At 40.6% G+C, this 25,129-nt stretch overlaps 1 protein-coding gene across 4 annotated transcripts in view; it reads left to right on the top strand.

Moving 5' to 3' along the window:
* The window catches only part of MEIS1 (Meis homeobox 1), a 142,717-nt gene that overhangs the window by 62,889 nt on the left and 54,699 nt on the right, over window positions 1-25,129 (top strand). For all 4 annotated transcript variants that reach the window (XM_043917634.1, XM_043917633.1, XM_043917636.1 and 1 more), the window contains exon 8: window positions 16,362-16,507. In XM_043917634.1, the coding sequence (XP_043773569.1) occupies window positions 16,362-16,507 (146 nt within the window). The remainder of the gene's footprint in view (window positions 1-16,361; window positions 16,508-25,129) is intronic.

Below are 25,129 nucleotides of genomic sequence, written 5' to 3'. Positions count from 1 at the left end.
TAGACTCCTGATTTCAGAGGGTGCGGGGGTCTCCAGAAAGGGTAGCTCCCCCTCCCCCACGTACACACAACTTTCCTACTAGCAGAACTTCAGACACCTGACACTGAAAGACACTTGGAAGCCGTTGTGTGATGCTAAGAAATGCGTGCTCTGTTGTGTTTTATGTCCACGTCTTAGGCATCAACATTTTTGTCGTTTTTAAGTGACAACTCAGAGGCCCTAGGAAGTGGAAGGGGCCTCTGTAGGGTGGTGGTGCTCTAGCTAACACAGGCCTCCCCTATGCATTTTGATGGCTGGTTCCTCAGTTGCCACCTCTTAAGCTTTTCTATATGACTTTCTCTTTTAATTTTTGGAGGCACCTTCAAGGAAGTCCCCTCACTGTGGCTATTTTTGACACCCTCCCATTCTTGTGTGTGTTCTCCAGATCCGTAAACACTTGGTATTTGTTTTCTTTCTTGTGCATTGCAGAGGTGGTTTTTATACTTAACCCTTTCTCATTCCCTTTGCGTAAGGAACAGTCACTCACGTGGCATCTGAGGTTGCTGCTTCTGTATCTCCTTTTTCTGTGACTTCAGTAGAAAGAGTATGATCCAGGAGCTGTTACAAAGCCCACATTATGGGTCAGACTTTGTTCTGCTGTGAACAGCATGCGGCCATGAGAAACGACACTGTTTGCTCTGAAAGATCTTTCTAGAAGCTAAAGAAGTGCACCTACATCATCATCGTTATCTAATTGAGTGTTAAATGGAGAGCCTAACTCTGGAGTGGTTAGAGGTTTAGCCTTGAGCCAGATCTGGATTCAAATTCACTGGGAACTCTTTTTTCTTGGTTAGATGGTTAAATGGCATCACTGATTCAATGAACATGAATTTGAGCTAGTAGATAGTAGAGGACAGAGAGATAGTAGAGGACAGAGAAGCCTGGCACGCTCTAGTCCATGGGCTTCCTAAGAGTCAGACATGACTTAGTGACTGAACAACAACGACAAAGAACGGGCTGTTTCCTTTTCTGTGTATTAGGGTTACTGCAAGGAGGACAAGAGATAATTCAGATAAGTGCCTAGCATGGCCTGTGTTCTCTGTGCAGCCTATAATCATTAGTAACTATGAGTTATTTCTATTGGCTACTAAAACAGTGTTTGAAAGATCCATAACATGTAAAGGGTTTTTGAAATGGGGAGAAATTGATTTTTTACTGTGATAATTTAGCTTTAATGTCTAAGGATTTCATAAGAATTAGTTAATTGAAAATAAAGGCTAGACACCATTTCAAGTATCTAGTAAGTGCTCAATAAGTGCTAGTTTTATCATTACTCACATAGTCCATCCTTGGTCGTACTGTCTGGACAAGAGGATAGATTGCTGCTGCTGCTTAATCACTTCATCCGTGTCCGACTCTGTGACCTCATGGACTGTAGCCCACAGGCTCCTCTGTCCATGGAATTCTCCAGGCAAGAATATTGGAATGGGTTGCCATGGCCTCCTCCAGGGGATCTTCCCAATCCAGGGGTCGAACCCAGGTCTCCCGCGTTGCAGGTGGATTCTTTACTGTCTGAGCCACCAGGAAAACCCAAGAATACTGTAGTGGGTAACCTATCCTTTCTCCAGGGGATCTTCCCAACCCAGGAATCGAACCAGGGTCTTCTGCATTGCAGGCGGATTCTTTACCAGCAAGAGATGGACTATGGTTGACAATTAGCCCTGTAATTGACAATTAGCCCTGTAATTCTTTTTTTTTAAAAAAAATGTTTATTTAGTTATTTGGCTGTGTTGAGTGTTAGTCGTGGTACTCGGGGTCTGCCTTGTAGTGCACACTGGCTTCCCCCTAGTTGGGTGTGGGCTCCAGAGCTCGCGGACTCTCTAGTGGTGCTGGCTCAGGTGGGATCTTAGTTCCCTGACTGGGGATTGAGCTTGTATCCCCTGCATTGCAAGGTGGATTGCTAACCATTGGACCACCAGGGAAGTCCCCTAACCCTGTTATTCTTTAGAGTATCTTGATTTTCCTAGACCTTAAAGATACTTTCTTATCTGAAAGAACTTCCCCTCTCAACATTTGTAAATCAAGAACAGAACCTTTGCTAGTGAAAACCACTATGGAAATATGTAGAAAGCAGAGGTCAAGATATCAGGAACGAACCTACTGGGGTGGGAAGTGAGAACCTGTGTTAATAAAAATTGTTTCTAGTATATCACCATCCAGCCATGGGCTGCCAGCTTCCTGTGATAGGACTCTTTTTAGACTGCCCTGCCCACCCTTTTTACTCTGAAGCCCACCCGCAGAGTTGCACATCACTTCAGGGTTCTTTGGGGAAATTGAAGAAAAGAAAAAACGAAAAACATGTGCCATGCTAGGGGAGTGGGTGTATTTATTTTGGAAAAGTTTGGCTCCTGGAAATGAGAATGGGATTGGGGGAGGAGCCATGACAGGAGTGGCAAGGACTGTTTCCCTGCTTGGGCTGAGGGGCTCAAGATAAATGTTCCCTTGTTCAAAGAACGTCCTCCATAGCAAAGTCACCTCAGGGACTAGGATTCACCGAGCTGAGCCACCGCGGCCAGGTGTGGAGTTAAACACTTAATGCAGCTTATTTTGCTTCATCTGCCCAATAACTCTAAGGTGCAAGTACTATTACTATGGGCTTCCCCAGATAGCTCAGCTGGTAAAAAAAAAAAATTCTGCCTGCAATGCAGGAGACCCCAGTTCGATTCCTGGGTCGGGAAGATCCCTTGGAGAAGGAATAGGCTACCCACCCCAGTATTCTTGGGCTTCCCTGGTGGCTCAGCTGGTGAAGAATCTGCCTGCAATGCGGGAGACCTGGCTTCGATCCCTGGGTTGGGAAGATCTTCTGGAGAAGGAAAAGGCTACCCACTCCAGTATTCTTGCCTGGAGACTCCCCATGGGCAGCAGAGCCTGGCGTGCTACAGTTCATGGGGTCACAAAGTCGGACATTACTAAGCATAGCCCTATTACTATGCTCATTTTTTTCCGGTGGGGTGAAACTGAAGCTTGGAGAGGTTAAGTAACTTGCCCGGAGTCACACAGCTTATAAGCGGGAAGATGGGACTTCCATGAACCTAGGCAGTCCAACTCCGGAGGCTAAACCTTCTCTTAGAACAGCTCTAGCACCTCCAACAGAGGAGGCAAGAAGCGAGGTATAGTAAGTGCTGAGGAGATGAGGAGGAGGAGGACTATAGCACTCACAGAAAGAGGAGTCGCCAGTGAGGGCATCCTGGCTTATTTCGTCGTCCTGGAGATATCAGTGAGGTTGCCTGCTCGCATGAGTACCTGAACAGCCCTGCCCTCAGCCTTGCCCAGCGGGTACAGGTACATTTCATCGTGTGGAGGGATGGGAGGCTGTCCCCATCTTGCCCTGTAGCTAGGCATCCTCAAGCACCTGCTGACTTTTGGTGTCCCTGGGGGAAGATGCTCCAGAGCCTTGCCAAGATGAACCTCGTGGTCCTTGGACAAGCAGCGCATCATCCACAACTTCTAGGAGCTTGTTAGAAATGCATAATCTCAGGTGCTTTCCCTGCTAAATCCAACTAGACTCTTTTTTAAAAAAACTTTTTATTTTATGTATTGGAGTATAGCTGCTTAATAATGTTGCAGGTGCATAGCAGAGCGACTCAGTCACGCATCTGCATATTTCCATGCTCCCTCAAACTCCCCTTCCATCCAGGCTGCCACAAAATCCTGGGCACACATTCCAGCTGAAATGACACTGCTCTAAAAAGTTTCGTTTACTCTGCCCGCCAAGGACAAGTCCCCACTTTTCGGAGGAGTGTGCAGGCTCCTGTCCCCCATTAACTGAGTGACTGGTGTGTGTGGCCCCACACACCTACACAAGCGCTGGCGTCTTGGATAATCAGAGGAAAGAAGGTTGGGTGTCTTCACAGACACATGTCAGTAATTTTCCATCCTCTTCTTTCAGAAAATGTTTTAGGTGGCTATAAAATAAATGAATAAGTGAATAACAAGTATTTTTTTTTAAATTACAATTTCTTTCTTGCCCATTTTCCTGCTGCCTCTACTTCATATCTCTTCCTTCTCCCCAAAGACTTGCTAATCTACATTTCACAACCTCGTTCCATTTGACTTTGTGTGCAAAGAAATCTGTGCAGAATATCGTCTCTTTTTAGCCTCCTTGATCCATGGCATTTCCTCTCACTCCAGCTTCTGTCCCAGGAGGTGGGTCCCACTCTCTCATCCCCAGTAATCTGCCTTCCGCTGCCCTGGTGCCCTTACTGTGCACACCGTGACCTTGCCTCACACCTCCTCATAAACGGAGAGCAGAATAAAAGGGCATCGCTAAGGGGTGAGGACGAGAGCGCCCACAGGTACCTGGGGGGAGATCCCCAGGAAGCCAGGCCGGCCAAGATGGACTGATGCCCCACATTTAACCAACTCCCAGAGCTCAACGCCAAGGCTCTGCTCATCCCGCCACACAGACCAGAGAAGTGAGGGCAAACACAGGGGTAGAGTTCCGACAGAATGGAATCCATACCTTATCCTGGTTTATCTGGAGTCTTTCAAAAATAATGTGGTCCAGATGAACAGAATCCTACTTTTTTTAAATGAAAAAATATTTTTAAAATATTTTAAGATGTAGGGACATGTTTAATGAAACTGTTTCCAGACTACGTGTATGCTCTCCCATATCTGATTATGATCAACTTAAAAAAATAATTGAAAGTCAGTAGGTACATGAGTTATGGCCCTGCACCTTATCTTTTCTTGTTTATACAACCTCTTTAGCATTTGTAGAGCTGCTTTCCCCAAAGCTAAATGGCTCTGGTGTGCTGTGCTTTTTAGGTGCTTATTTTTTGCCTGTTAATCATCCTATATTTTTACGAAGATTTCAGCCTACAAACTATAAAGCAGGAAACCAGATGAGTAAACTTTTAAAAACTGTATCTAAAATAAACATAACAGTTCTCTGATTAAGGAGCTTTTGGTCATTTCTTTGTGAAAAGTCTATGAGCTTTAACTACATTTAATCTGTGATTTTTAATCCAGTGGTTCCCAAACTGGGCTGTACATTTTAATCATCTTGGAGCTTTAAAAATCACTAATGCTGGACTCTCACCCTCCAAAATACTAGTTTAATTGGTCTCGAGTACAGCATAAGGCATCAGCATCCGTAAAAGCTGCCACGTGATTTCTGTGTAGCCAAAATTGAGCAACACTGCTTCTAATCTTCATGCCAGAGACTTTTTTTAAAAAAATCCTACTTTTCAACTGTATCCTGTACAATTTTTGAAGAAATGACCTCTTTGATAAATAAATGTTTTCCTATCTGTGTAAAAATGTGTGTGTACCTATATACATACACACATGCAGAGCGTGTAGAAGAATAAAAGTAAATTATATGGCAAGCTTTTGAAGATATCACAAAGTAAATGATGTGTCTTCCTGTCTGTAAGAGTGGCATTTGTTTTTTTGTTTGTTTGTTTTTTACTGACAAGCCATTTATTTTCATGGTAATATAGAACTTTGTGACCATTCACTAGTATATATTTAATATATTTTGGGAGGAATATTTCAAGCAATGTCATACACCAAAAGTGAAATAAAGTGTTAGTCATTCAGTCGTGTCCGACTCTGTGACCCCATGGACTGTAGCTTGCCAGGCTCCTCTGTCCATGGAATTCTTCAGGCAAGAATACTGGAGTGGATTGCCATTTCCTTATTTTATTAGTAATGTCATACATTACTATAATATTAAAAAATAGGCAAATGCTGGGTCCTAAAATACTTTCTGAGATGTTGATTCCAAACAAAAGTTTATTGTTTTATACTGTTTTACCTTTGCAATTAAAGTGTGTTCTCTTTTTGTTTCTTGGAAAAAAGTTGGGGATTTCCATTTTGTTTTATTGTTAGTATAAATACATAGATTTCAGTAATATTTTGCAGTACACTCACATCCTGAAGTTTCTAAGACTTCATTAAGGAGTTATGCTGTTTTTGCAGGGATTTTCCATGGTGTTTGGTTGTAAAAAATTGCTGAATGGATGAAAAATGAGTAAAATGTAGTTTTTTCTTCTTTCCTATTCATCATTGCTGTTTGTTTTCCGTGTGTAGGCAACTAATTTGCTGTTGTTCTTCTGGAGGGGGGATTTCAAGTCAAAGAGTCACACTGAATTACTAGAAAAAGGTATTCCTATCTCAAAAGATCAAAGTATACAATGATTTAAGAAAAAAAAAGTGGAAAATATCTAATTTTTGCTATAGTTGTATTGTCCACTGTACTCTTATTTGTATGAACACTTAGATAAAGTAAATCCAAAGTAAACTATAAATATGATTATTGGTTGACTGCAACTGACAATCTTACTTTCCATGAATTTAGAAAGTCCAGTTTCTTCCTTTAATCCCATCAACTACACATTAAAACTTTAACAAAAAAAATTTTTTTTTTTTGGTAATCTGTAAAAATCCAGCAAATATTTTCATTCTGGGTCTCAATTATTTAGTAAATTTCCTTCTTTAGCTTTCACTCAGTTATGTTTTATGCATTATTTGAGTCGACAATGAAGATAGAAGCTTAATGGGAATATGTGATTAATGGGAAAGAAGTTATTCCAAATGTATTTCAATAGGCTGGCAATCTCCGAGTAATCAACACCCAAATTATGAATGAAATACACACCACAAACACACACACACACAATGTCCAGCCTGGATCTTTTACTGCTGTTCTCCATGCTTTACATCTTCAGGACCCATTTAATACCATCATAGTTTCTGTAAGAAGCACTTGACTTTCCAAATAAGAGCCTGGGGATTGGGGTCAGGGGGTGGGGGTTGTGGGTTGTAACCATCAGTTAGGAAAGTGACACTGGGCTTTTTTGAAAGATTGGCATCCATTGATTAAAATATACAAGCCATATATATTTATTTTTAACTTTATATCTCTTCATGAAATCCTGCCATTAAAAGTTCATTTACTTTAACGACTCTTTTAAAAATTCCAACACTTCTGGAAAGGTGAGAAAGGCATCGGTAGTTCATTCCTAGTCTGAATTAATTCTTTCAGTTTGCCGGCTATCTGAAGTCTGCCTCAGGTCAGCTAGACTGAAAGGCTGGGTATTGTGATTGGCAGGAGGTGACGAGTAGGATTTCATAACAGGAAGAGAATTGGTCCAGTGATGTGACCGTAGTCACAAGTGCTTCTATAAGGCATTGGGATACTTGGAAATTCCAGGAGAGGGAAATGATGTAGCAGAGGAGAGATAAAAAAAAAAAAAGAGGTACTAAAGATGATTACATATATTTTAGTATTTTCCTAGGCTGGCTCTATGCACAGCAATATGAAAAGAAACTCATCTTCCTCCTTATTTTTGCTCCTTCTGACTTCTGTACCCAGGGCTCACATGTCAGGTGGAGCTTCATTCACTTAATGAATTACTTGGCTTTTGATGAACTGGACTTGGAAACTATCACCATTCATAACTTGCTTCTGTGGGAAAATATGTCCTGATGTCCAAGAGACCTGCTTACAAATTAACTCCAGAATATAATGGGTGCCTAAATAGGGGTCGGCCTGAAAGATAGACTCTTTGTTTTCCCATTGTCCCCTCATTCTCAAATCTTAGTTTGGAATGGAGAGATTTCTTAGGTTGAACCAGAAAGAGACAGTGGAGGATGAGGCTTTATGTGGTAAAATTTATGTAATATCAGAGTGTACAATGGAGAAGATACTGATGACCCCACAGAAATACCTTCATAGGTCACAACTTTTAGAAGCCTAGGGATGAACACCTAACTCCTGACCATGGCCCCCAAGGCCCTGTGTGGTCTTGTTCCTCTTTCCTCTCCAGCTTCACCTCCTCTTGCTTTCCCAGGTCCTGGTACTGCGGTTGCTTCATGCCTTCTCCAGACAGGCAGGGCCTCTGTACACACAATTCCAACCCGCAATATTTCCCTTCCCTCTGCTGTTTCAGGCTGCCCACTACCCAGATGCCTTTTCTCTCACCTTCAGATCGCTCCCACCCAAGTCAACGTCCTTTGTTTCACACGCTCATGGATTTATATTTCTTTCTGATGGAGTGCAGTTGTACACTTATTACTGTGACTATTTTGTTTAATATCTGTGCCCTCTAACTGGAAAGCACATAGAAACAAGGACTTTTCCTGGTTTGGTTCACCATTTGTATCTCTAGGGGTTGGCATTCATGTTTGGAACATAATAGGAATTCAGCACATTTTTGTTAAATGAATGAATGAATGATCAGAGTGACAGCTTGTGCAAAAGGTGGACATATATCCAGAGCTCATTTTTCAATGCTACATTTACTCTTTAAAAAAGGGGACAGTAGGTTCATAGAGAGAGCTCCTGCTTCCAGGCTCAGCTTCTCCATCTCTTCCCTGGGGTTTCTGTGATATCAGGAGTCCACTAAAGGGCATAGTGAGACTGTGAGCTTATCCCACAGTGGTTAACTATTAATAAATATTTGTCATAGTTTAACAAGCCTAAATTCAACTAGAAAGGAAAAGCCTCATAGTGAATTTCTGTGAAGCCAACCCTAGAAAGTATAGCTAGATATTTCTTTGTATAAGTGCCAAGAATATGTTTACTTAAAGTTTCCTCTTCTTGATCTCTTGATCTTCTCCTCTGCTCCCCTTTCCTCCAACTTTTTGATCAGTGCCATTGCTGTATCTGTCCCACTGGGCATTCGCAAAGTCCCTTCTAGGACTCAGCACTGCCTGTTGTTGGGCAGGTACCAACAACACCTCATCTTGGTTTCCAAAGGAACTACCTTAACAATTTCAGGAAAGCTGCGGTAGTTAAATAAAAATATATGAGAGTCTGCTTTCCTTTGTTATTTTTCTTTGATCAACTGAGAATCCCTTTGAACTAAGAATAAGGAAACCTTCAACACCTAAGGATGAGAAGAGATACAAAAGAGAAGCTGAGTTAACAGAACCCTAATCAAAGTTAAATGTAGAAGTTAACTTTTGGATTTAGACTATTATATATGTCTATTGGCTGTAGATTTGGAGATATAAGAAGTTCACTCTATTTCTTTTGAAAGTGCGGAAGAAGGCTTATGAGGGTGTCTTATGTTTTCGTTTATCTTGCAAAAACCTTTCTGATGTCTCCTAAGATCCTGTGACATGTCAATTTGTAACAGTATCAGATATTAATGTCCCTGGATACCCATTGCTGAAGAATTGCTGAGGCAGGTGTGGAGGAGTGCTATGGGAAAGACTTGACACATGATTTGGCTAAGCCAAGGGAAAACCGCAGTTCTAGAGTTTTGTGTTTGCACCATAGCAATGAAGGGTGAGTCTGGAGTCTGAGCTCAGGATCCAATTGTCTGCTTGGGGACAGTTGAGATTCTTTGCTAGGGTTAAACTGGGAGATTTGTCAAGGGTGGTGGAAGGGAGGTGATATAATTAATTCACTGAGGGGAAAATGCAGAAGGAAGCAAATTACTCTTGCTTTAGTTTTTGATATTGAACTTAGGAAAAATGAAGAAAACAGCAAGCATTTTAGTTAAGTAAGTAGTTTTAAGTTGTAATTGCAGGGAGAAGAGATGTATTTCTCAAGGGTTACAGTAAACATTATAAAGAAGTCTGATACTTCAACTCTTAGTTCATCTCTTATCCAAGATTGCTTAAAAATTCTAAGGAGAAGGAAATGGCAACCCACTCCAGTATTTTTGCCTGGGAAGTCTCAGGGACAGAGGAGCCTAGCAGGCTACAATCCATGGGGTCACAAAAGATTCAGATACCACTTAGCGACTAAACAACAAATAGGTTTATACATCCATAAGCCTTGACATGTGACTTTGTAGCACCTCCCACTGTGGGTGGAGTATATTCCCTGCCCAAGGGAATTGCCCATGTGACCCGTGGGCTGTTAGTGGGAAAAAAAACAAAAAAAATTCGAAGGAAATTTCCCAGCTTTGGAGAATGCATTTTTAAACATCTTCTTATATTTCATTGGTGAATATTTTTCAAGAATTTCATTTAGGTGTGTTTCAAACAAAATTGTAACAGCAGGAAATTCAAACTATGATTTTCTCCATGCAGTGAAAAAAAGTGCATTCACACATTCACTTAATAGGCAATTGACAAGGTTGTGCCCTATATATTGGGGTGGCTCTTGGATTAGAGAATTTTAGTGAGGAGTATGACCAGGTCCCTGTTGTTACATATTCTGGGGTCACACTGAGGGAACATATATGGAAATCAAAAGTCCTAGTAGAGTATGATGTATGTTTGGGTAGAGGAATGTGAGGAGAAGAAAAATCACTCAGAACTGGAGTAGAGGAATAGTAAAGATTACTAGAGTCCAGCAAAGACTCCTTAGAGGAGATGGTGGTTGAGCCAAATCTAAAAGGTCACTAAGGAGTTTGCCAGGAAGGATGCTATAGGGAAACGGACTGGCATAGGACTACACACAAAGAGATGTGAGAGAGCCTTGTGTACGGTGAGATCCTGAGAAGGTCAGGTGGACTCAGGGCTGGGCTGGAGGTAGGGTGGCCAGTGCAGTGCCCATGGGGATCTGGTGGAAGACAGGCTGGAAAAACACCCCAGAGAGAGATCATGAAAGGCCTTCTATGCCAGGCTAAAAAGTGTGACCTTTATCCTGAAGGCAGAGGGCAGCCACAGAAGGATTTTAAGTGCCAGGGTTATACGATCAGAAACGTGTTTTAGAAAAATCATTCTGGTAGCTATTACACATTCTAAATGAAGACAAAACACCTCCGTAAAGCCTCTGAAGTATTCTAGCTGGTTCCTGAGAAAGGCTTGTCTATAATTCTCGCCATTTATCCTCTTAACATAACACAGAACCATTATCCCCTCTGACTTCTGACTAAGTAGACACACCAGGATCTGGAGAAGTGGGTTTGGGGTAGGTTTAACATTTTTCCTAGCAACCTGGCACACCCAGATAGCCCGACTACAAAGGAAACCTGACCTCCCCACAGCAGACAGTAGGGGTGTCTGCACCAGTGGCCATTAGAAAGACCGGAGTGTGCATGCACCCCATTTAAGAGCTGAATGCCATATTCTTTCGTGGAGATGTACTACATGAGAGAACAGACAAGAGAAAAAACAGAAACCCTTAATATTTAACCTTGAAACCAGGAAACCCTAAAATTTAACCACCTCTCAACATGACCTGTACAGTCCTAGGCAAGCCTTGAACTGATCATTCACACAACTTTCAGGACGCAATAGAATTGACTCAGTATTTAAAGATAGTGGTTATCACTGACCTTGATTTTTGAGTCTAGGTACATTCTGGGGACAAAGACTCGATCTCTAAATACTCAAGGAGGAGAAAAGTAAAGGTTAAGGAGAGAATGTGGCCTGAAAAGATGGAGTCTCAATACAGAGTTGCCAGTGAAATGGTTTTGAAGCAGGGGTGGTTTCCAGCTTGGTTTCTAGCAAAACAAGAGGGTCCACAACCTTGCACGTTCTTTTGCCCTGGCAGTTGAAAGTTCATCTCCCTAATTAGGAGTTTTGCCTCTACGACATAAAGAACCCTCTGACTGACAACCCACTTTATTTCTACCTGCTGGCCCACTGCCAAGGGAAGTGCCCAGCCCTTGTGATGTAAATACCAGGCCCTTTGGCTGTTTTGTTTTTACCCCCCTCAGAATAGGTTTGGGGTAGTGGCCGTCCTGGAGGTAGAGAGGGAGTTAGGAGGGGAAGGAAAATGGGAGTCGGGCTTTGACCTGCCAAGGAAAGAGCCCCCGCTGACACGGTCAGTCTGACCCATTGAATGGTCTGAATACGATAAATGCCGCTTTATCCTGCCTTGAAAGGCACGAGATAGTGCAGTCTAAATGCCTGGGCATGCTTAAATAGGCGACCAGGGATGTTTGAGTTGAGCCTGTTTGAAATCTGAGCTCTCTGACAGCCTGGGAGCTGTCACAGGTCACCTGCCTCGCTCCGCTGGGACGGGCCCAGGTCTCACAAGAAATTGTCCGTAGACGAATTGTAGTACAAATTCCTTTCTTTGTTGGTTGGCCTCTTTCACTAGACCATGGCCTATAAAATTTTGTAAAAACAATTCTTAAATATTATTTGAAAGGGCAAATGGCCCACGCTGAAAGGTTTGACAGTTTGACATATAGTGCATGGTTTTGAGAGCTCGCAACCTGAAAAGTGCGGCCAGGATTCCTCCCCAGCTTGTTAGAAGCCTGGTGTTTTTTAAGCAGTGTTTTGTGGCCGCCCAGAGTTCCTCTGCTCCCAGCCATCTGACAGGCCAGGAGTCTGCTTCAGTGATCTGAAATCCTTTTAGACTCATTTGTGAGCAAGCAGGAAAAGGCGCTGGCACCTTTGAATCCGGCATCCGAAAAGCACGGGGCCAGGTAGTGCCAATTAAGGAGCCATGCAGACGGTCAGATCAAAGCAGATGGCCGTGGAGTCTTCTGATAGCGCCAGAGTCAGTGCCCAAAGAGAGAGGAGCCCAGAGTGGCACTTCAGTGAGGGGGCGAGGGGGGATTTGAGTGGCCCCGTCTCATCAGAGCCAGGGAAGTCGCGGGGAAGTGGCTTTCTGCATTAGAATGTGCGTGTGCGGCTCAGCGCCCACGGGCTGCCTCTGCATCGCCAAAGGCCATTTTCAGGAGCCTCTGGCCCCTCAGTCACTGGCCTGCTAGTTAATTGCCACACGGACTTCATGACACATGGGCAGATAATATGACATTTTCGGTTTCTGTCACTAGCAAACGCCACAACGTTGCTTGCACTAGTTGCTAAGAAGCTGTCAGAACCCATTAGCAATTGGCTAAAGTCGCCCTATGGCATTTCCTCATAGCATCAGCAAAACGAGCATAAATCACCCACTGGAGCCTACTGCTATCCTAATGAGGCTGTAAGCTTGTTTATGGACTAGCATCATTTTTATGATTATTTCCACCTTTTCAGTTTGCCTTCATTTGGCGGCAGGAGAAGTCAGCTCCAGGAATGAAGTCACTGCTGACATTTTACAAATGTGGTTCAGAGCTGCTGCCTGCTGCCGTGTGGTCGGCCGGCAGTCCTCCAAGTTTGTTTAGTGATCTTAAAAATAAAAAAAGGAAATAAATCCTCTGGAGACCGCAGAGAAGTGACTGTATCATATTGCAGTGTGGATGGAAATGTGCAAGGTACAATTGACCATTGAGACTTTCCTCTGAGGTGGAGACGTTCCGAGATCAATTTTCCAGTTTTAGAAAGTGGAAGAGGTTAAACAATTTATTAAGATCTATGAAAGCGTTTGCTTTGAGAGTCGTCTGTTTTAGTATGCTCTCCTCCTTCCCCGTCCTCTCCATTTCCCTAACTTGTGTCAGGAAGGAGCGGGGTTTATTGTTTTAGGCTTTTCTGAACATGCACCAGTATTTACACTGGATTGAAAGCATTTGCTTCCAATGAAAATCTTGTCTTAGATTACAACCCAGCAGTGTAATTTCCCTCCCAGATGGGAGTAAAGTAGCTGTATTTGCCTAAAAACAGTAGGAAGAACAAACTGAGCATTAAGCCAAGGCTGTTTTTGGCTTGAGCTAATGATGTAATAGAAACCTTTTATTCGAGAGAGGTCACTGCCAGGGACTGAAGGGGGTGATCTGGCTCTTGCTTGAAAGGTTTCTCCATTGTATCTACATAAGTCTTCACTTAAAAAATTCTGTTCCTAATGCTTCTGCTTTCATACAGCAGAAATAAACAGGAAAGGTTCTGGTGAGTGTTACCCATGGAATGCAGAAAGCCTTCCTCTCCTAATGGAGTATATAATTCAGGTGCCCTTAAGGCACGCTTTCAGGAATTCTTTTGCCTGAGGTAATGGGAAGCTAAGGCTGCTTTAAGGCCTTGATTATCTATTGATGCACAAAGCTGGAAAAAAGTCATCTCCTCTGGATTATAGTAGATATTTCCATAAATTATCAATGAATTCTCTTCGAGGCAGGCACTAGGCATTGCCTGTTAAATTAATCTGAAGGGGTTTTGAGATAGAGAGAAAGGCTATTTTTTTTTTTTTTTAAGGTGGAAAACAGTCATGGCAAGGTGATGAAAAATTGTGTCCTTAGGTTAGAAGCTTTTTAATCGATGATCTAGTAATATGTTTCTTTTCCTTGGTTACCTTTTGCATATTGAAAGTGGATTAGCCCATTGAAATTTTAAATGCTGTTGAGTTGTTTTCTTTTCTCATGTTTCTTTAATGAATTGTTATTTTATATGGTGAATTGCTTCTCTGAATAAAAAGCCTCTTTAAATATTGGACTTTCAAAGAATTTATTAGGCAAATCCAAGGGGACTCCTTATAAAACACTTGGTTATGCAAATAAAGGATCCTGTGAGGTGGAAGGAGCGGTGGTTTAGGGATGTGGGTGCCTGGCCCTGCCTGGACCACCAACCCATCCCCCTTGGGCGAGTCACCCAGAAGGTTCACAAGTACTTTCTTCATTTCTACCATGAAGGCTTGGGCATTGTGGATCTTTATGATCTTTTTCACTGAGAACACAGCTACAGTTCTGTGGACTTTTCACAGAATATACGATTTTTGTCAACAAGACTTTGAATAAAATTAAATTATGGATTTTAAATTGATAAAATCAGTTAAAATGTTTTAACTTGGGGAAACTTCTAAGATGGTGAGGGACAGGGAGGCCTGGCATGCCGCAGTCTATGGGGTCGCAGAGAATCAAACACGACGGGGCGACTGAACAACAAATTGATAAAAATTCAACAGAAAAGTTCTGTATTTGTGGCATATGCTGTAATCCTAGGAGAAATGTTAAAATCAGTCTGTTACTCACCCAACAAAGTTTTTCATCGTCAACTCAGTCAAGGTAATTTGGGGGACAGTTTTCTTTTTGGAGGGATGGGGAGAGTTTCCTGAGGGAGCTCTGTTAAGAGCAGTGAATTAATGACAGGCTAACTACATTAGATTCTACTGAAATAGCTTAAATCAAAATAGGGAATTCTTTAATATCCTGTGATAAACGATATGGAAAAAAACATGAAAAATAATATATATGTATGTAACTGAGTCACTTTGCTGTATAGCAGAAATTAAACGCAACATTGTTAATCAACTATACTTCAGTAGAATTTCTTTTTTTAAATAAGGAATTCTTTTTGTGTGTAGAATTTAGATAAAAGAAGCTAAGACTACAGAAATTCATGAAGCAATACGAAGGAATCTGAGGCTAGTTTCCCTGTATGGATTTGCCAGAGTTCTTTGGGCCATGTGGATGGGTGAACACAGGGAGTGTGTTAGCTTGTTGCTAAGCCTTGCCTCTCTAGCTCTTCTTTCTGGGTCAAGATCAACCTGTCCCTCTCTAAAAACCAGTAGCTTCCACTGAGAGAGCTGGGGTACCAGTCTGACAAAAGCTAAGCTACTTTTTTTTTCTAGGATAGTAACTTCAGTCCACTGTTGTTTTCCTTTTTAACTTTTATGCCTAAACTTCAAGTGTTTACTTTCCATTTGTACCTTTTGCCTTGTTTTTTAGGCAGTGTTATTACATAGGCTGAAATTTCACCTTTTTTTTTCTTTTTCAATATGCCATTTTCAAAGGAACACTACATTTTTGATTTTGTGTCACAGACCCCAAAAATTATCTAGAAGAAACAACTTAAATATTGTGACAAAAATCAATGGAAAAATAGGATCCAGTGTGCAGGATTGTGTAAGCAGGTGACTTTTCAGTGAGAAAAATTTAAATCTAGAAGAAATTTAAGAAACTGCCTGGATTATTAGAGGAATACAGTCCCGATGGACTGTTAATTTAACATCACTTAGTTGATTTCAAGTCATTGTTTTCCAATAAAATGATTTCAAGAGTTTTCCCCTTACTATACTTGAGGCTCTCTTTCGATGACAAGAAAAATTATATTCTATTTGAAGCATTCTTATGTCAAACTGCTTATATGATGGATTACCTACATTTCCACGGCCTACTTTAGTCTTAAGATAGATCACTTGCGGAAATAGTTGAGATCTTAAATGCATCTTCTCATAAGTTGACGTCAATGACTTTATGTTGGATTTGGATACTCGGGCAGGGACAGCACCTCTCCTCATGGCTTCCACCATATTTAACTCCCCAGTAGAAGTTACACTTAACGTGTCTCCGCTATCCACATGTGAGTAGTTATCATAGCAACAAAGTTACTAAGGAGATTGGGTATTCCCCTCCATTCCCTTTAACCTTTCCCACTGTTCCTTGGAAGAAGTTCCTTAGACCTGACTACTTTTGAGCCTAGGCCTTGGTCTTTCTGTCTTGATTAAAAAAAAAAAGAAAACAGTACCAAATAAACTATGAATCACTGATATTGCTCTTTTGGTTTTGTTTATATCCAAAGGCATTCTATTTGAATAAAGCATGTCAAGGTAGCATCAGTCAAAATTTGATTCACTATGTTTGCAGGTGATGGCTTGGACAACAGTGTAGCTTCCCCCAGCACAGGTGACGATGATGATCCAGATAAGGACAAAAAGCGTCACAAAAAGCGTGGCATCTTTCCCAAAGTAGCCACAAATATCATGAGGGCGTGGCTGTTCCAGCATCTAACAGTAAGTGGATTCTAAATGACATATATAAACTAAATATGGACAATGAACCAGTTTTGATAGAAAAAAAAATGGGGAAGAATGATCCCTCTGGACTTGGAATATTTCATAAATCACTGTGTGCCCACAGTTCTTACAAAAGTGTTAGCACTTGTTTCCTAGATCCATACCCCAAATGAGGAGTTTTATTTGAAGTTTACTATTTCAATTTTGCTCACTTTTGTAAGTTATAAGGTTTAGGAGATCATGAGCACTTGTAATGTGAAGTATGTATGTTAATGATGTTGCTTTGCTCAGCGTGACTCTTAAGTACCAGGAACCAGATCCCACTAAGAACAAAGTCAGACAAACCCCAAAGAGAAGGACTTAATTTCTTCCAATGCTTTACAGTGGACCTTTATGGTGACTGGTCTGCAGAAATTTAAATCTTGTTGCAATGGCAGGATGCTCACATAATTTGCTTTTAAGTGGTTTGAACGTACTGGCTGCCATTACAAAATGTTCATCCGAGTCAGAGCTGCACAGTGAAAGTTGTCCCTGCGTTTAGAACTGAAAAGGGAAACAGCAATACAGAGTCAGTCCTTCCTGTGTAGTCCCTAGCGACTTTTCAAGCCGAGTTAACAGTTTATATTGTCTGTGTGAGTATTGCTGTTTTCACTGCAGGAATTCTCCTGGAGATGTGAGAAACTGGAGATTTGGGGCTTTATGCTACTGAGGGGTTTGTTTTGTTTGGTTATTGTTCTGAATGGATTTCATGTTGAAAACACTTATCATCATAATATTTTGGTGGATATTTTTGGAAGTGCATACTTATTTAAGGACACCTAAGGAAGAAGATGACATGAAAATTTATGGATAAAGTAACATTGAAAATCAAAAAGTTGTTGACCTGGGGGATTTTCAATAGTATGGACAAAGGGTGAATTTAGGCAAGTCATAGTACAGACTAGCCTAAAATGAATGAATGTTAATTTTTTTTTTTAATATTAGGAGCAGACCTTTTGTTACTGTTTTTAGGTTAGTTTGCCTTTCTTAAAGTCATTTGTTTTTCTTCAGTATCAAAGTTAATTCTCCATTGTCACTAATGTGTCCAGACCTGTTGACCCTCACATCCTTGCCCACTTTCAAAGCTATGTTCCTCAGTGACTTATACTGATATAGGGAGACAAACAGGGGATGTGGGAAGCCATGCTGGTTTGGCTCCTCTGGATAGAGAATGTGCCTTCAATAACACTCAAGGCTATAAATTAACCCCAATTTTACAGCATCCCTAAATAAAATAAAAACTGAGAGCAGCAGGACTAACTGAAAAATAGTTTCTTTCCTTTTCTTCTTCCCTGTATGATTCCAAACAGTACTAGACTATGCTGACAGTTTTGGAATCAGCTTTGAGAATAATACCGGTAGTGAGTTGAAGATGTAGATGGTTTAGCTGATTTTAACATCATATTAGGTTGACCTAAAACCTGATTTGGGTGCCATTACTTGCCTGCCACTTGTTGCATTTATGTGGATGGTTTGAGATCTGCCTTTTGAAAGTTTGCTGTTGAGGATTATTGACCACCACCAAAGCGGGGAGGGAAGGGCTAGGGTCTAGAGGGCATAGCATGAAAAATAGTCTGGCATCTAAAGTCAGCAAGAGATAAGAAGTGACACTTGGGCAAAAGTGCTGATGCAGCCACGTTGGTGTTTCACCACTCGAGCTAACCAACTAACCTCTGGATGAGTGGGGAGAGAGGACAAAATCAGGTTGGTCCTGAAGTCACAGCCAAACCCTTTCTGTTTCCTGTACTAACAGCAAGAAAAGATAGACTTCATCAGCCTCTATTTCAGTCTGCAAAGGAGTTTTGGCTTCCCTTGAAGCTGAGGTGCCCCTGAATAAAATATAATCAAATATTGGTTCAGACAGAATCAGGAGAGAAAAGCAACTTCTCTTATTAATCCACCAGATTTCCTGGTTTTCTAGGTCATATCCTTGTGAAGAACCTTGCCAAGAGCTATGTTATTTAAAAAAAAAAACTATACACACACACACACACACACACTTTTAAAATGGCCAGCATGACTTTACCTACATTGCAGTGCTCTTTGTGGTCCATATTATTATTGGGGCAGTTGCAATAGAAATTATTCATGAACTGTCTGATTTTGTGGAGGTCCAGCTAATTTCCTTCAGGCTGGGGCTCGGTGCTGGCCTGTACCACTACCCCGAAGAGGGAAACCCATTTGTTCTGGTCTCCCTGGCATTCTAGGAATGCTCATAGACATTGTCTCCTGGTTTCCATTGGACGTTTCCACCCTCCTTCCCCTCTCCACTGCTATCTACTCATACAAAATATTGGTAATGCTAATGGTCTCTAAAAAGTAAAACCTCTCGTAATATCATCTAAAAAAGAAAACTGAGAAGATATATTTACATTTTCTCCCTCTTTCCTTAGCCCAGTGAGAAAGATCCCCCTCCATTCCTCTTCTCCAATTGCTGGAGTAGATTGATCTCCAGTTACAAGGAATAGCCTTCTCCTTGTCTCCTTATACTTGAAGGAATGCACAAACTGTTTAGGTAACATTTATAGTCAAGAGCTGATTATAATAAGTGATATGAAAAAACCTATAAAGAGACTTTTATTATTATTTGTCCAAATGTAAGTAACTACTGTTGTCTTAGTGTTAATTCTTTAGCAAATTTATTTCAGATTCTGGAAGATTTTTAGAGAGGCATAATTCAATTGAAAGACTGTGTACAAATTGTAGAGGATCACATTCTTCTATATGATTAATGCAACTTAACCAGGAGATTCTTTCTGGAGTCTTGCTAAATATAAAATAGTAATTGAAACTCTGGCTAATTAAAACAATAGCAATTGCAGTTTATTAGCAAATTGTAAAAACTAATCTTTTAAATATCAAAAAGCATATTATAAAACCTCACACACCTTTTGGAAAGCAAATTGCTGTTTTGTTTTTTTTTTTTCTTTTTAAAATAAATGGGTCAATCTTTTCATTGAGTGTATTCAGTTAAAAAAAAACCTGCCTTTGAAAGGGCTTTCAGCATTTGTTTGTTAAGGGGAGTAGAAAAGCTCTGAATTAAAAAAAAAAAACAAAAAAACTTTCTGGATTTGCACCCCAGCTGCATAAGAAAAATGTGCCTTTCTGTAGTTGGCTGCAGGTAGTTTTAATCAGTAGCACATTTTACTACTCCAAGGAGAGAACTAAAGCTTCATTCTTGGACTCACAGTCTCTAGCAAGCTAAACTGGACATACTTGTGTATTATGAAGACAATAAAAGAAAAAGGAAACAGGTTTTAAACTTTGGTGCTGATGGGGTAAAAGGAAATTTCAGTGATGTGAATTTCCAGTTAGCTAGTTTTGATAACTAGAGGTCTCCTAAAAAAAAAATATATATATTGCCTGGAATTGAAAAGAGTGACTAACATTATTTAGATAATGAGAGAGAATTCAAAAGAAAATGAAAGTATGTATTATAGAAATGCTTGCATTTGCCTGAAGACAAATCACTGCAAACGATTAGAAAGTACTTAATCTTTGGCTGTGAGTCACTATATAGTCACGATCAGTTCAGGGGCATATACCACGTCAAGATATTTTTCCTTCCTTAAGGGTATTATTCCAACTGTAAATATAACCTACTATGTCATAATGTTTAAGCAGGATGTGTTTTGCATATTACTGGTTATCTTGCTACATAGCATTACAAAGATACATGCCTAAGGGCTAGTAAAAATGAGGAGAAGGAATAAATACAATGTTTAAGGTAAAAAAAAAAATCAAGGATCTTTTGTCTGTTTTTCTACCCTATCATGTTGCACACACACACACCTAAAATACTGCAATCTTAAATAAAATCTAAGTAGAAAAGCAGTTAATATGATTCTTATTTTGTTTAAAATATGCAGTGACATATTTTCCTGTATGGAGCTATTGTGTTCCCTAGGAATCCAGAGAGTTAGGGAAAGTGGAAGTTGTCAAAATGCATACCTGTAGATTCATGTGAAGAAATCAGACAGGGGGTGACATATTTGACTTTAATTCACATTCTCTTGGATTCCCCATCCTTTCACTGATCTTGAGGATTCCATTGGGTGCAATAGAGACAAACTTCATTTCTAAGTTATATACACATTTTGCTGTTTGAGTTTGTTTTCTTTCTTTCAACTTTTAGCCTGGAATTTTTTTATTTTTTATTTTTTTGCTGTAGCAAAATTTATGTCTCAGTTTCTGATTTATTAGACTTTCCTCTCAGTGTGGATAAAGCCAAAGTGAGGGGTTGTAGAATCTTCCAGGTTGAGAATTGCGTTGCCATAGAAACACTATTAGATGAAAAGTGCCCTGCGGGTCCGCCACTCTAAGGATGGAGTAAATGGAATTGAATTGGGAATTGAATGCTCTAGAAGAGACAGATGTTGTTTCATTGGTTTTGCTTTTGGTAACAAGATCTGGTGGAGCCATCTTAGTGTCATATCTCTGCTTGCAATTTTGGAAGAATTGCTCTATAAACATTATGAATTATTGTTACAATGAAAAAGTACTTCTCATTGGTATCCCATAACACATTTTGTTGATCAAGGTGAGTGGAAGGTCAAAAGGCGTGCCTACAAGGAGGTACATAGTTAGGTAGCAGATGGAATTTGCTCCTTTCCTCCCATTTCTATTTCTTTTCCTATCCCTCACCTCTATTCTTTGCCAGTTTTAACAGTAAGTATTCTTATTGTGCCTTACCAGTTAGCATCCTTCAGCTAACCATTAGCCCTAAGAAGGTAGTGGGGCAGGAAGACTATGTTCTTGAACTTTTGTCTGAAATGTTAGTCAGGGTAGTGCAAAGTATTTGGGGAGGACATTCCAAACTAAGTCCTCTGTGTTCCTATGCCTGAGCCAAGGAGGGTGGCTTGTGAGGATGGCAGCTAAATTTTATCCTTTTTTTTCATTATGTGGTATCTACAGATACCTTATTAAATTAAGATACTTGAAAACTAGTACTAAGAAGTGAGATTTTTTTTTCTCCTTTCAGGTGTCTGTGTCCCATATCAAAAATGAGCTTTCTGAAATTCACAAGAAGAATATCTTCACAGTTCTTACTTTTTTCTTTTATGTGGTTACCATTCACCTTTCCAGGCTTTAGTCATGATAATGGTCAGAGCTTGGCTTTGCTGAAACTAACACAGGCTTGGATGACAAATTCATCTTCCATTTAAAAGACCTCTGCTACTTTGGAGATTGTATATTTCAGCTTTGGTTAGCTAGGATCCTGAATATCTTTTTCCCAATTGGGAATCATTTGTCTCAGGAGGAAAATGGAGTATAGATTATTTAATTATTTGGAGGTAATGTTGGAATGTCCTCATTCTTCTGCAGTATACATCATATAAGCTCTATTTTAATGAGATGAGTGGTTTCTCGATTCTGGGGCAACTGCTTTTTTCTTTTTCTTAGCTGGTTATTGAAATCCTAATGGGATGGGTGATGAATTTTCTTAGGTCAGGTAAACTGAAAAGGCTACAGCTGGAATTCTTCACCCAGAAGAATCGGAGTTAATACTAATGATCATTGTGAATTAGAAGATCAAAGGCAAAGCATCAGCCTGTTCTCCAAGTTGCTGCCCCAGAGGCCATTAGTGACCTGGCAGAGCTCCCTCCCAGCCTCTTGCACACCTCCTTGCCTCTGCCCCAGCCTTTCTTCCCCATCCTAGTTACGCACCTCTGACCTGGGGGAATTACAGTCCAGTCCGTTGATGAAGAGGGATGGGGAAAAACAATCAAAAGGGAAAACAAAAGTCCAACTTGAAAATTGCTCATTTATCCAGGTACATAGGACCCCTAAGCAGATGAACTCTGACTGGGGCTCTGTGAATTTCAGGGTGTGATTGAGATTTTTGTGCTCAAATGGTTTATTCATTTCACAGATGATTGGGGCCTTTATGTGGTACCTTATGTGAGGGACTTTTGTAGTATCTGGATGGCAATTTGTCAGATTATTCTAAAATATTCATTTGTTTCCAAGACTTAAGTTAAAAATATGCTGTAACTTGGTTTTCTGATATACTCTTAATTGGGTTGATTAAATAAAGGATTAGGTTCAAAATGGAAGTGCTCATATAAGTACAGTTTAAGTTGACAGTTGCTGATGCATGTAACTGTTGGAACACTGGCTGGCCATTTACACTTCAACACATATATCAATATCATGTCTTCCAATTCCTCCTGGTGATGATATATTTTTGAAGGCAAAATACCAAACTCAGTCAATGAATGCGCAACTGCTGCTGCTGCTAAGTCGAGTCAGTCGTGTCCAACTCTGTGTGACCCCATAGACGGCAGCCCACCAGGCTCTACTGTTCCTGGGTTTCTCCTGGCAAGAACACTGGAGTGGGTTGCCATTTCCTTCTCCAATGCATGAAAGTGAAAAGTGAAAGTGAAGTTGCTAAGTCGTGTCTGACTCTTCGCGACCCCATGGACTACCAGGCTCCTCCGTCCATGGGATTTTCCAGGCAAGAGTACTGGAGTGGGGTGCCATTGCCTTCTCAAATGTGCAACAGCTCGTCCTCAATTTATCTTTCGAGTTAAAATTGGAGCGTTACATACACATGTGTGAGTGTATTCACTAAACTAACTCAGTCTAGCCCTTAGGAAATTTATATAATATAAACTTGGCTTTTAACTTTCTCAGTGTTTAAGATTCTTAGTGCAAGTACTTTGGTTTAAAGAATGGAGGTTTGATGGAGAGAAAATCCAATGGTTTTGTTTTAGAAAGGATTCCAGTGTTTTGATTTGGTTTGACTGGTTGGTTGTTTGCCAGTAGAAGTAAATCTCTATGTCATGGAATTTAGGAGATTTCACTTAACTTAAAGCATCCTCTGCACATCTCAGTCTTTCTTACTGAAGTGTGATTATGACTCTGTGTACATATGTGTCCCTATGTGCTTGAGCATTTTTCTGTCAGACAAATCTCTCTGAACCCCTGCCATCCGTACCAGCACTAGTGGACAACTGATCTATTTTACTTCTTTTAATCCTCTAAATAGCTATGTTCAAGGCTCTCATTTTTCTGTTTCTGCTGTTGGAAGCCAGTGCCAGAGGGTAAGCAATGAGTGGAGACCACATTTGCAGTGGTCACAAAATTCTCTGGCTTATGGGCCAAGCTTATCTGAGCTATGATTACTAAATGACATGAGACAGCAAAAATCATTTTATTAAAGTTCCAAGGTAGTAACAATAGTGATTGTGCAGAGTCACGTCAAAATGACTGCTATAGACAAGCGTGCTCATGTTACAGTACTGCTGGTCCTTCCATTTGCAAGTCTCGAGCCTGGTAAAGGTGCCTTTTCTCAATGGATTGGATACTCGGCTCAGTGTGTAGGAGCAGGAGAGAGCCCACAGACATTCAGATAAGGCACCCATTTCTTGGTGGGCCTATAGACAGCCTCCAAGAGCAAAGGAGCAGCTAAAAGCATTATGCCAGGAAATTGTCTAACATTTCAAAAACCTTTTAGTTTTTGTGTTTTCTTGCTATTGCAAAATGCCTCCACTCAACAACTGATAGCCCAGGAAGTGTGGCTCCCAATACAAGAAGTATTGCTCTATCTTCGGACACTCCAAAGAAAAGATGGGCATCACATGACTCAGTGTTATAAATGCAAACACCTTAAGTTGGTTCATATTCAAATGAGATATAAGTTACTTGGTTTTATAATGGATTATTCAAAATATTGGGAAACAGAGACCTTTGGTTTGATTTAAATAACTTGCTTGTATTTGAATGTCCTTCTGGTATTATCGCTCCAGAAAAAAAATGAGGCAATATATATATGAACTTAACCTTTTAGGTGTCTTTGCTTTTCAGTTCCTAATATTCTGCCATCAGTGTTTGTCTGTTTTCACATTAACTTTGTTGCTAGCAGCCCCGCAGAGCACTCTCCCGTGACAGGAATGACCTCTGAGAATTCGGTGTCCTAGGAAGTTCTTGGGACATCCAGAGGCCACGAGGTGTAGTCTGTTAATAGGAACGCTCATCCTAAGAAAGATCAATGAGTGGAGAAAATTTCTATTGCGGTATATAGAAGTTTAAGAATAATTCCTATCTCTTATCTAAAGAAAAGTCAGTTTTCAAACTTCTTGGAGGAGGAACTCCACAAAAATGACTTGATGTCATTCTTGAAAAGAAATGAAATTATCTCCTGCCTGCATAATGTTACTTGTTTTTTCACTTGTTACCGAATTTTTAAACAGCGATCCATTGATTGCTTGGATGTTTTGACATTGGATCATTCTGTCTTGTTAACAGCTAAAGGAAAAAATTGATCGAAAAGTTAAATTATAATTTGTGTTTCTGTGGTGCTTTATGTTTTTTAAAACTTATTAAATTAAAAATAATTTTTAATTGATTGTTTATTTAGTTTTGGCTGGGCTGGGTCTTCGCTGCTGTGAGGGTTTTTGTCTCCTTGCAGTGAGTGGGGGCTACTCTCAAGTTGCCCTGTACAGGCTACTCATTGTGCTGACTTCTCTTGCTGTGGCTCCCAGCGCAGGCTCAATAGTTGTCGTGGACGGGCTTAGTTGCTCGGCAGCATGTGGCATCTCCCTGGATCAGGGATCAAACCAGTGTCTCCTGTATTGG

The sequence above is a fragment of the Cervus elaphus genome, chromosome 11, assembly GCF_910594005.1.
Source record: "Cervus elaphus chromosome 11, mCerEla1.1, whole genome shotgun sequence".
In the NCBI taxonomy this organism is placed as follows: Eukaryota; Metazoa; Chordata; class Mammalia; order Artiodactyla; family Cervidae; genus Cervus; species Cervus elaphus.
Note: the sequence above shows the minus strand (reverse complement) of the source record. Positions and strands in the feature narration are given on the sequence as shown.